Consider the following 12642-nt stretch of genomic DNA (forward strand, 5'->3'; position numbering starts at 1 on the left):
TGTAAAGTTGGACATTTTACCATTGTTTGTTGAGCCAGCCTCAAGTGGTCATTCAAAGAACGGCAGTTTTTGGCCGCTTCCTTCTAGACCTCGTTTTTCAACCTTGGAGGTTTCCGTTTGATTTCAAGATTGCTTGTGAAACAGCACGGCTAATGAACAAATATTGCAAATAGAGGTGTGTGTGTGAAGCTGGGCTGTACTGGTAATTGTGACAATAAGTACACTATTCACTATCAGGCCTACTACAAAGGAGGCACCTCCCACCATCCTGAGGCTGAGTTCACATATACACTAGTATTTTTAATGCATTTTGGCCTCCTGTCCACATGCAACCGCCGTTTTAGGTCACTGAAATCAGATCTTTTCTAAAACTGTCCGGGGTGAAGATTTTTAGAAAATTACTTTTCATTGTTGACATGTAGATTGAGAAAACTTAGTTTTTTGCTCGTAACATCAGAGTAAGTGATGTTATATCCTTTGTGAGGCATCACAACATTTCGTTCAGTGGTGGACGTGGCCAAAACTGTGCTGGCTCTAACCTTGCTAACAAGACTTTCATGTTTATACATAAGTGTAGTTATTTCTCCACTATTTTGAGGAACGGAGGCGTTACAGAGGACACTACTCCAGGTAGCCTTCCACTAATAGCTTATTTTTCCAGGCTTCTGATTGGCCACCATCTTCTTTTCCTGTTCTTCTCTGCACTCCTTTAGGATTAAAGTTACACCACTTACTGATTTGGCTTGCTCTCCACAGTGCTTCAGTCGTGTTTATGTGTTTAAATTAATTTATAACAGTGCTTGTGTGCATGTGAATTTTTTTGAGAACCAATGGGGAGAACCCTGTTTTCAAGCCTGAGTGAGCAGGAACACCTGAACACCACCTGCTGCGAGTGAGAGTCAATGAAAACTAGCAGGTGAGCAGAAAGGTCAAAAACACTTTTTAGAAGTGGATAAACAGTTAAAATCTAGCTTCTGTCACTCTTAGTGGTAGTATTGATGCAAACTCAACCGAACCTACTGTAACAGCATGCTGGTGCTGCAAGCTAGCATTTATTCAGCTAGATGCTGACATCCGCATGTTTATTAGTGATGTTTGCCACGCTAAACAGATTAGTTCAACCTGTTAGCGTTTGCTAATTAGCACAAAACATACAAAAAAAATGTTTGATGGGAAATGTTAAACTCATGAGCATTGTTTTTATCCTGAATTAGTTTTATCCAATGTTTAATTGTGCTGTTTTAACCTGAATTTAAAAACCTAACTGAGGATGGTGGCTGCAAATTAATCTCAGCTAGGTGCCTGTATACATGTTGTATTGCTCCTTGTGTAACAATCTAATCAATGTAATCTCATTTAAGAAAATCCTATCTGATATCCATTCAAAGAAAAATATTTGAAACAGAACAGCTGGTGCTGATTGAGCTCTTCTAATGGGGTTATAGTTTTATGAAAAACGGTTGGGAACAACTGATTTACTGCTGACATAATGTAAAACATTATTCTGGACACAATCATAAAACTACAGACTGTCTGGCATTGCTTTATTCTGTTAAATGAAAAACACAAACTATATTCACAGCTCAGCTCTGTACACTGCAATGCAGGAAATCTACATGACTTTTCTTTCATGAAACCACACGGGCCAAATAAAACTCTCTATTTCATTTAAATAAAAGAACTCAGGATGCTCTCAGTTAAAGTCTGTTTGTTTTAAACACTGTCCATCACTCAGGCTTCAGCTCATTTTCAGCCTCTTCATTTCTACGTTGTGTGCCGCTGCCTCCTCCTGGTCTCTTTTGGCACCTCGGCTCTCGTCGGCTGTCTTCTGCTCACTGTTCACTTCGGAGCTGCTTCCTCTTGGATTTTTCAGCTCCCTCCTCTCTCTTCTCTCCTCCATCTCACCAATCTCCTCAGCGAAAAGGGTTTTAAGTGCAGGAATGAGCTTGGGGAGAATTTTAAAGTCTCCAAAGCGAGTCTGAGCAAAGAGGAAATGGAGAAAATGGTCAAGTGGCTGTAACAGGTCTGAATTATTACTCCTAAAAGCAGTGAGGCTCATAAATACTGTGGCAGAGTCTTAGCCTACAACTAGCTTCTGTTCGGCCTTACATCTTAAAGAGAGGATCTTTGTTTATTTAAGTTTGCATTTGAAAATAAAGTCAAAAATGTTGAGGAAAAAGGTCAAACCTTCAGCATTAGTGCCGGGCATAAGAAAAAATACATCAGAGGAGGAAGTTTATTTAATTTTATTTGTACATTTTATAAATGAAGTCAAAATGTTGCAAATAAAGTCAGTTTCTCTGGTCCATTTAATTGTGTCCTGTTTTGCAACATATCCTATCTGCTGCATGCAAGTGTAACCACTGACACTGTTGCATCTATTTATTATCAGCTGTTTCAGTTTGCACATATGCGGCTACCTCTTCCAAGTGTGTGTGGTTTCTTCTGAACACACGTGATTTTCAGGACAAACTCTTAAAAGTTCAAATAGCCCACTTATTACCACACTGTTTATGTGCTCAAAGAGAAGTAAATTCCTTGTTACTGAAACTGAATTTGAAGTACAATTTCACCAATTCTTCTACACAAGGCATTTTGTCAAGGCAGCCATATGGGCTAAAGCTTGTAGTTTGATTAATTCTCCAAAGTTCAGCTTTACTCCTGAAAATGTCAAGTTTATTGTCGACATTTTGACATTGTTCTCAAAATGTCAAACAAACCAAATAAATCTTCCTCTTCATGTTTTCCCTTATGCTTGGCCCTAAACTCTTCCATACTGTACCAATGAGCTAGCCTTTTTTGAGTATTTATTTTGGAGCTTAGTTTGGACAACGTTACTGTTAGGACGCCCAAATAACATCTCATTTGAAACTATCTCAAGTCTCTACAGCTGCTGCAACGGCACGACTGAGAAGGATTTGAAAAGGCAAAAGAAAACATTTTGTTACCACTGATTAATGCAACAAAGTTTCATATTCATTACAAATAAACAAAAACATCAAAGTTCATTACTGGCCTTGGAACCAGACAACGCCAACACAGATACAATTGACCAGCTTTTTCCAGAGTTTAAACTGTATCACTCAGTCTTCACCAGATCAACATACAGCTGACAGCTCAGGGAGAAGCTAGTGAACGTGCCTCAACTGGGATTTATTTGTCAAATTAAAGTACTGTTGATTATTTTGGATGATTTATATTTATTTATTATTTATATTGGTGTATTCTTGTTGGTAATTTATTTATGGTGCCTTTTATGGCTTGACTGTACAAATGATTCCCTCTTGGGCTGAACATTTATCAACCCAGAGTAAATGGGTTTTTGTTACCTTAAAATGAGCCGTTCATATCCACACTGGGAGCAGGTGCTGGTATACAGAGATCACCATGTTGCACTGCCATTTTTCTACAGTAGCCCAGAATGGACAAACCAACAGGCTCTAGATAGGGCCATTTACATTTTAGCGTCGGCCACTGTACTAAACAGCCCCTCTGCAACAATAGAGCACCGGAAAACACCGATTTTTTTCTTTCAACGTGAATCTGTTTTATTCTGTGTTTTTACTGGTTTTAATCACCTGGTCAGTTTGTTTTGGAGAGGAGGAGACCTCTGCGGCTAATTTGGCTCGCAGTAAAAACCTCCTCAACAATGAACACTGAAGGGATTCTAACCAGGAGAAGTTACAGCTGGTTGCAATCTGCATTCCTCACAGCTAGATGCTCCCTAAATCTTGCATGCTGTTCCTTTTAATATCCGTTTCTTTTATCATCTATTTAGATCTGGCATTGTGTGATTAAAGAGTATTTAAACACCCAAACCACTTTTTTTCAGCTGAAAATCAATGTATATGGGTATTTTGTAGAGGTGCTGATGGATTCAGGTCCACATCTTGACATTTTAGTGCAAAGTATTTGAGCTCTACATATCGTGCTCTACCCATTAAACATGGCTATTACAACTGACTTTTGCTATTGGCAGCAGGTGACAAAGGAGTGACTGGCATGTCTTAGCCTCGCCTCCCAGCCCTACACATATTAAATAAAATAAAAATTTAAAAAAAAAAAATCACATTTAAGATGCATTTTCTGAATTTCCAGAGTAGGGGCACTTCAGCCAAAACTCTGGCATTTAGTTACTCTTAAAAGATTCTCACCATTTCATACCAGTTTTTGCTACTGGTACACATCATGTTCTCTATTAAAAGCCCAAGATATATACGCAGTGTAAAGCAAGTGAGACCTTTGTTGAAAGATTGTTCAAATGATGCATTCAGGTGCAATTATAGAGACCACAAAAATAATTCCCCACTCAGAAGTTAGTTTGTCAATACAATGCAGCAGCAGAGAGCTGTCAGGTGTTTTTTAAAACACCACAATGCAGCTGTGACATGCCTCCAGTCGGCAGTGATTAGGATATTACATGTGCATTAATATTGTTGTCTACAGTAATACGTACTCTCATGTGGTCGAATGATATCCCCACTCTGTCACTGAAGTCTTCACTGAAGAGAGGGATCTTGGCATAGCGCTGGCTGAAGTGGTTCAGCATGATGAACTCAGCGTTCATCCTCATGCCGATACCAATGGCCTGGGAGGTTGTGCTGTCAGACACCATGAAGCATTAGGTCAGAGATTGACGGCTTTCTCACAAAACCTGCCTTTTTAGTGTGTCAGAGGGAAACTGTCGACAGAAATATTGTTTTCTATGGACATAAAAGATGTTTTTGTGAAGACGGACGCTCACTCTGGCACCATAAAGATACAAAAATCAATGACAATATCTGTGGAGAGTAAAGAAATTTACCAGTGCACTCAAAAATAAGTGCAAACTCAAACAGCCAATAAGGGACATTTCTTTTCTTAGCTAAAAACTTTCCTTTTCATTTATTTGTGTAAACGACATTAAAGCCCTGCAGAGATAGTTGGTGCTACAGTTTATTTTACCTACCTGTGTCTTTTCTCTACAGCCTCCTCCTCCAGCCCGTCTTCCAGCGTGGCCTCGTGGATCAGTAAGGTTGCATTCTTTCCTGCAGAAAAGCAACAACAACAAAAAAAAGCCGAATCAGTGGCCTGACTCACAGAGAAGCACTTACAGCCTCTTCCTGTCCCACAGGAAATCAATCAGGTAGTCGGCGTAATCAAGATTCGGCACGCCCTGTTTGTCTGCTGAGCTGAGCCATCTATAATGAACAGACATGGGATATACTCGCTGTCTCTTTGGAGGCTTTGCTTGGACAGAATCCAGTCAAGCAATTTAAGAAGAGTCAATGAAGTGGGATCCCACAGGAACCATTAGAAGAGCCTGCCAGCTACAAGAGTGATCGAAAGCATTAAGAAATATCTGATAAATTATTCAGATACAACCCGTGTAGTCAAGCTACAGTTAGATGACCTTATATGAATCTCTGCAATATTGAAAGCGTACGCTCAATTTGCTTTAACATACAGTAAGTCTTTCTAGATACACTTCAGTGAAATGTGGACTTTAATCATTGTGAGTGGTACTGACCGGTGTATACGAACGCATCGGAGGGCATGGTGTCACCAGAGAAGGCCAGTTTCCAGCCGGACTGGTGAGTGAAGCTGCAGGCGAAGGCGTTTTTGCAGTGACGCACTCGACACGTCTGGAACTGAGACACATAGAATCAAAATGATAAGTAAACTTTAAAAAAACAGCAACAGAAAGCCGTTATTATTGAAGGATGACGTGCTGTTAAATCACCTTTTCCAAATCATTCTTCTTCAGCATTGCTTGGATTGAAGACACTGTCCTCTGATCCGTCACCTTCGCATCCTCACACAGAAATCTGTTTGGGATAAGGCTGAAACACAAACAGGTGACATTAAAGACATCAAGCTCACAAAATTAAAAATCTACAGCCATGTTAGATCATGTTGTTGGCTTGATTAAAGGGTTCATTTTTGTACAGTCAGTGGTGGAAAATAACAAAGTACATTCACTCAAGTGCTGTACTTCAGTACAAGTACTTGTTACTTGACAGATGAAAACTTTCCCTGAAACATGTGATAAGCTCATAAAATACAATGTGTTGTTAAAGACACACACACACACACACACAACACACACACACACACACACACATACACACACACACACACACACACACAGACTAAAAAAAATTTACCAGGTGTTACTCTTGACTCAGCAGCCGCTCTTGAGTGGAACATAATGACACTGTGTCCCAGCAGCAAACAAGCATCTGACTATTGCACTGCATCATGTTACATCAGAGCTCTCTGTCCACACTGAATCCATTAAACCTGCACCTCTGTTGTATCATGTAAACAAACATGTAGCTACCAGCTGTACGCTTGAGCTCAGACTGGAGATGTAACCACTTAACAGATGGGTGAGAAGCCAACTAGAAAATACAAGTTTTATATTGTGATATAAAAAAACACTCACATTATAGCCAACAGTAAGTAGTTTAGTTTGCTATTAGCAATGGTAATTTACCAAAAACTCCCTGGCGATCTCCCTCTAGCCAGCTGCCATCTTATTTTTGTTTTTTGTTTTTGCAGTCAATAAGGAGGCATAGTGCAAATAATTCCTAATTTCAGCGTCATTAGTCAGCCGTGTCTCGTCCATTGTGGCAAAGCAAGCGACAGGAATACACAGAAGCAGAGCATCTGACAAAAGTTAATCTCTAAATGGCACACTGCATCACTCGAGATTTTTGGGTAACCTCTTTTGTCTGATTCAAATAAAAAATGTTGTCATACTGGTGCAGTTTTAGTTTTCTCATCTGTTCACCCTAAAAAACACATGAACTTTCTAGTAAACAAACACAAGTAATGCTCCTCCACCTTCCACCTCTATTGAAATCCGACTCTCCCTCATGTTGCCGTGCTCAGCTCACAGCCTGTCACACACTTGTGGCTTTGTTATTCTGTTAAAATACATAATATTGTGTTACTCAGATTGTCATAAAGCTGATTGCTAATGCAATACAAGTTGCATTTAGCGCCATGACACCATCAGCAGAGGTCGCTGATTTACACTTAATTTGCCAGAACATGTCATAATGACAATTAAGGTTCAGCCAGTTTGCATAAAATCAAACCGGTTTAAGCGCATACACTAGACTGGCAAAACCGGACATTGATCCAACTCTAGCCTCGGAACATGAATGTTAAGTCTGTGCTGTCCTCTTGAAATGTCTTTGTGTCCACGTACTTGATATGGTGGAGAATCTCCTCGCAGTGATCGTGATACTGGTGGAGCCAGGACATGATGTCGGCGGGGGCCACCAGGTAGATGGGGCGGAATGCTTTTCCTAACGTTGTCTAAGAGACACAAACCAGTGATAATTGATTTTTATTTTCAAACATTAAACAACCAAAGGAAACAATGCATCAGGATTTACGTAACCTTTTCTTCTACATACCAGTGCTCTTTCCCTCTGATACAGCAGCATCAGCAGCCCCTAAAGCAAAAGAAAAAAAGAACATCAGGTTAGTGGTTCTGTTGGAGCAGCTCACTTCACTTTGAGTAATCTGGTATTTCATATATTTAAACAACAATATGGTTATCATGTGTAGCTGCTTACTGTGTGGTGGTCAGCGTGCATATGTGAGATGAAGACAGTTGAGATCTTGGACAGTGCTTCATCCAAAGTGTCCCCGTATTGTCTGCAGAGCTGACCGAAGGTTCCCTCTCCACAGTCCAACAGCAAGGACTGACTCGGGCTACATGCAAGCACAGACAGATTGGCATGAGGATGAAAACCATTACCAGACATAAACCGAATGAGTGCATATGCAAAAAAATCTCATGTCTCACAGGGCAACATGGCGTCCAAAAGTCTTAAATAATACAAAACATATCAAGGTGCCTTTTGGGAATATAAATACACTCAGCGCTCAGGGGTGTTTCCATTTTTTCCACCCCATTTATATCATTAAGGGTAGACTAAACAACAGAAACACCCTGCCTGTTTAACTCAATACAGTTCAACAGCATGTTCAGTAAGTATAATCAACACCTCTCTCAAACTGTTTAGACGTACAAACATTCTAACTTTCACAAAGGGAGGATTTATTGATGGTGATGTACATTACATTGATAATGTGTCGGTGAAGATTCTCAGTCATCCAGGTCATGGTAATCTTAAGTATTTAAGTATATTCAATTCAGGGTGAGCATCAATAAACACTAATGCAAAATTTTTACTTCTGCGTTGAATCACTGGCGTAGTTACGATGTAGGCTCCATGTTGACGTAGAGCCTACTCCATAACCTACGCCATAGCCTGACGTGCACCTCCCCAGAAATGTAACTGCACGTCCCGGCGACACAGACCTCCTGTCTGTTTCTGTAAGCTAAAACCATTTCCCTCAGTGGAAACAAAGCTTTTATTTAGGTCAATTTCACGGATAAGAAACAATAAATTGTGAAGACAGTAAAGCCTCCACTAAAATAACATTTTAAGTCTTGTGTGTGATTTATCCTGGCTTCATATGAGAGGAAGAGGAAATCAGAGGAAATCTCCACTCGTCGCTAGGTTAATCTGTACAAAGTAAAATGCCATAGGCTCGTGCTAATAATGTTACCATTTTATACTTGTTTGGAAAACGTGTTCAGTGTGACAGTTGTTTGATCGGTGAACCTTGTGAGTTGTAATGGAGCCAAACTATGTACAGTTACCTTTGTTAAATGTTGCTGTTGTCCCTGGTTTTATATGAGAGGAGGAAAAGATTGCTGTCTGCTAGGCTAATTTATACAATGTAAAATGCCATAGGCTTGTGCTAATAATGTTAGCATGTTGTATTTGTTGGGAAAATGTGTCCAAATAAAGTCTTTGTCTCTGAATGCTGCGAGCTGTAGTGAAGCTGATTTGTGTAGTTGTGTTTGAAATTGTCTCTATTAAGCCATGTTTAATGTGTGTTTAATGTGTGTTTTGAATCAACTAAACTTAACAGCACTTCACAGAAACCTCCACCGCCAACTAGTGTTTTGGAGGTGTAACTTCAGAGTGACAGGGACAGACCACCGCACAACAAATGCACCATTTAAAGAGGAAACACAAGTTTGAGTAGCATACTTAAAAGTTGATTTTTGCCAGATTTTAATTTTCTTTACATTAGCTTCCTTTCCTGCTTCAAGAAGACAGAGAGAAGTTTTCGCTGCATTGTGCTGTGTGCAGAACACTCTCAGAGGACAGTTTGCAGTATGCTTCTGGTTATTCCAGATGGAGAGAAAAAGAGGCTCCTGATGAGTCATAAGATTTCTCCTCTCCCTGCTCCTTTTCTTATGTTCTCATCTTATAAAATGTTGTGTTGGGAGTGTACACCAAAGTGATAAAAATAAAAGTGAAATAAAAAGCAAAAACAGTATATTTCGAGTGATGATAAAAAAAAGAGCAATAAACTACAGGATGAGTTGTGTTGCAAATGGTAGTTTTATGATCCAATGATTATTGTTCATTTTTATTTAGTTTTATGGGAACTGAAGAGTAACAATTAAGTTAACTAAATACAAATTAACAGCAGTATAAGAATGATCTCTTTACAGTCCACCTGTGGGTTTGTGTGGAAACCTGAGCTCCATACCTGATATTGACTAAAGTGCCGCTGACGTTTCTGATCTTCATTGGAAGAGCTGATCCTGTTCCCAAGAAAACCACCTCCGGGTAATTTTCTCCTTTCCCTGCAGTAAGAAATATAACCAGATGATACACGACGATACACTTTTTCACATCACTGGAGGACCATCCACTTAAAAGTAAGAAACATTTTGTTGGGCTTTAAAACTAAACGCATCCCTCTAGAGTTTAAAGAGGAGAACTCACCAGAAAGCTCTGCAGTGTCAGTGGAGCAAATCTTCCTGCACTTGTCTACTTCTTCCATAAAGTTTGGGACCTCAGACGCCTCTTTCACAAACTCCTCAGCATTGCAGGAGGGGATGGCATCTCTAACGAATGAGAAACAGAGTCAAGAAGACACACACCACTGCCTGCAACAACAAGGCGGGGAAAACAGGGATTCTTTTCACATCTGACCTTGATGCGCCTCTACAGTGCTTGACAGAAACAACGGAGAAAAAACACTGACACTTGTAAGACGAGGTTAAAAAAGAAGAAAGAAGAAGAAAGCGGCTGAGTGCAATGGTCCATTCCAGATTGTTTTCTGTGACAAGGCAGCGCTCGGAGCTGCAGAGTAATGTCGGCTAAATTGGGGGGATTGAAGGACAAACTAACCTTTGCCACTCCATTACGGGTCTGAGCTGGAACTTGAGCAGACACTCGGCTCTGACGTTGGGGATGTGCAGGGCAGCCTGGGCCTCCTGGGGGATAAAGACAAAGTTTTGATGTTTTCTCATGGCTACTTTTTATGGATCATACTTGATTTATAACTTTGTGAACTCTGCCTTTTAAGCCAAGCAGAGATATAGTTACTTAAAAAAAAAAAACAGGATATAAAAACACAATAGAGCCAATGGGAATGATAATGAAATAATGTACTGTAATAAACTCTAACATATGATACTATCCAACAAAGGCAACCACAGTAACTGCACATTTGGTCAAAATTGAACTATGACTGAAATTAAACCTTTGGATATCTGAGCCATCTTGTGAAAACATTCCTGCTTCTATCCTGTTCTGTTCTGTTCTGTTCTTGAGAAAATAAGGTGTAAAAATTGCAATAACTACAAAATCCAACCAAAACCCAAGATCAACTGTAGTCAAATGTAGTTACTGCACTCTGCCTTGGGTTCCTTGAGATTTGGAGATCTTTCGGGCCAAGAAAAACTACAGTAAGCATATTGTGGCAAATGGTAAACGTAAGAATGAGGATGATGAGGATGTGACAATGAATATAGCAGGATCAATGATGATGATCATGGTGATGATGTCAATTAATCTTACTGGACGATGAAGTAAATATTACCACAAAATAATACTTGAGGGTTCTTTCAAAATGTCTCTGTTACTGCTTTTAAAACAGACTAATAGACTATAAATGAAACAAACAGAAATTAAATCTAGTAAGAAATGAAAACAGTTTCCCGCATACTGAAAGAGACACTAAAACTGTAGTTACTCCATTTTGTCTTTGCATTAGCTGTACAGCTGTTTAAAGGTCCAGTGTGCAAGATTTAGGGAGATTTAGCGACATCTAGTGGTGACGACTGCAAATTGCAACAGCTGAAACTCCCCCTGGTTAGAATTCCTTTAGTGTTCGTTGTTCAGGAGTTTTATACCGTGAGCCGAATTATCCACAGAGCTCTCTTCCTCTCCGAAACAAATAGACCAGCTGATTAAAACCAGTAAAAACACTGAATAAAGCAGCTTCATGTTACAAATCAGTATTTTTCTAATGCGGTTTGGCCTGTTGGACATGGGCCACTAGCCCAGCACCTGCTGATGTCTGCTCACCTGTTTTCCCTAATAACTTAACATCCTAGGTGGTTTGTAATGCGAGATAAATTATCCAGAGAGGTCTCTGGACCAGTTGATAAAAACACCAGTAACCAAGGAACACAGAATAAAGCAGTTTCACATAAAAAAAATTAAGGAAAAATGTTTTTCCATGCTCTTGTTGCAGATGGGCTGCCGACTACGTTGGCCAGTGGTCGAATTGTTAATTTTTAACAAGGGGGATGCAATGTGGCTTTGATTTTTTTGCGTGCACACATCATCAAATATGACAGCACAGATGTGCAAAATTAATCAAGATAAAGAAAAATGGCATGACCTATACCTGCTGCCTTTTAAAAAAAACACAAATAATGCAGTAGTATTGCTATTGCAATAGAGACAAAAAACATTTTAGAGTACAAAAAAAAGAGTAGTTCTGAAATAGCTGTGAAAATGAATCTTAGAGTCTCTTATCCTATAGACATTTCTGTAGCCAGTTATAATTTCTCTTTACCTGTGAAGCCTTGGGCTGATAATTGGTGCTGCTGTCAGGTCCCTGTCCTGATATCTGCCTGGTTTATCCCTGTCCCTCTTCTATCTATTGCAATAATATAGATAATAAATGTGCAAAGCAAAATTCATAAATAGAATTAGGAATAGTAGTGGTGACATAGCTGTGGAAATTAATCGCAAAGTCACTTTTAGGCTATAGATATTTTTTCTCAGCCAGTTATAATCTCTTCTCACCTGTGAAGACCCTGCATGATCATCCTTGCTGGCCTCTGGTCCACTGTCTCCTCCCTGACCCTGCTCTTTCTATTGTGGCAATAAAGATTAAAAAAATATGTGCAAAGCAATAGTGAGCATAAGTTCTTGTTAAGGAGGAGTGGGTTTATTCCTAGCATGAAACTAGCTAGCAAGCGATTTAACATAGGTAACAATAACATTAGTATTCTTGTAAATAGGGATGCACCGAATATTCGGTAACCGAATATATTCGGCCGAATATTGCAAAAAAACACATTCGGTAACCGAATATATTCGGCCGAATATTGCAAAAAAACACACATTCGGTATTCCGTGGAATAAGTTAAAAGCAAGGCCGAATAATAGCGGCGTGTTTTGATAACACAATCAAACAGCGTGCCGTGACGGGCGGAATAAAATGTTGGCAGTGTGGCGATCCGTCCGTCACGGCACTCGCATTTGCGACTAAAAATAGTTTTGAGCGAGCAAAATAGGCTTAAATCATTCAGCA

At 39.6% G+C, this 12642-nt stretch overlaps 1 protein-coding gene across 3 annotated transcripts in view; it reads right to left on the minus strand.

The window, feature by feature from the left end:
- Window positions 1-1523: 1523 nt before the first annotated feature.
- Window positions 1524-12642, minus strand: part of elac2 (elaC ribonuclease Z 2) — a 24791-nt gene continuing 13672 nt past the window's right edge. The window contains exons 14-25 of one of the 3 annotated variants that reach the window (XM_050069795.1): window positions 12132-12200; window positions 10221-10306; window positions 9813-9934; window positions 9574-9670; window positions 7572-7710; window positions 7410-7448; window positions 7199-7308; window positions 5723-5822; window positions 5510-5630; window positions 4949-5027; window positions 4457-4601; window positions 1524-1978 (exon numbers count right to left, since the gene is read on the minus strand). In XM_050069795.1, the coding sequence (XP_049925752.1) occupies window positions 1739-1978; window positions 4457-4601; window positions 4949-5027; window positions 5510-5630; window positions 5723-5822; window positions 7199-7308; window positions 7410-7448; window positions 7572-7710; window positions 9574-9670; window positions 9813-9934; window positions 10221-10306; window positions 12132-12200 (1347 nt within the window). In that variant the 3' untranslated portion in view covers window positions 1524-1738. The other 2 variants (XM_050069797.1, XM_050069798.1) reach the window with 2 other exon arrangements.

Source organism: Epinephelus moara, chromosome 18, assembly GCF_006386435.1.
Source record: "Epinephelus moara isolate mb chromosome 18, YSFRI_EMoa_1.0, whole genome shotgun sequence".
Lineage (NCBI taxonomy): Eukaryota > Metazoa > Chordata > Actinopteri > Perciformes > Serranidae > Epinephelus > Epinephelus moara.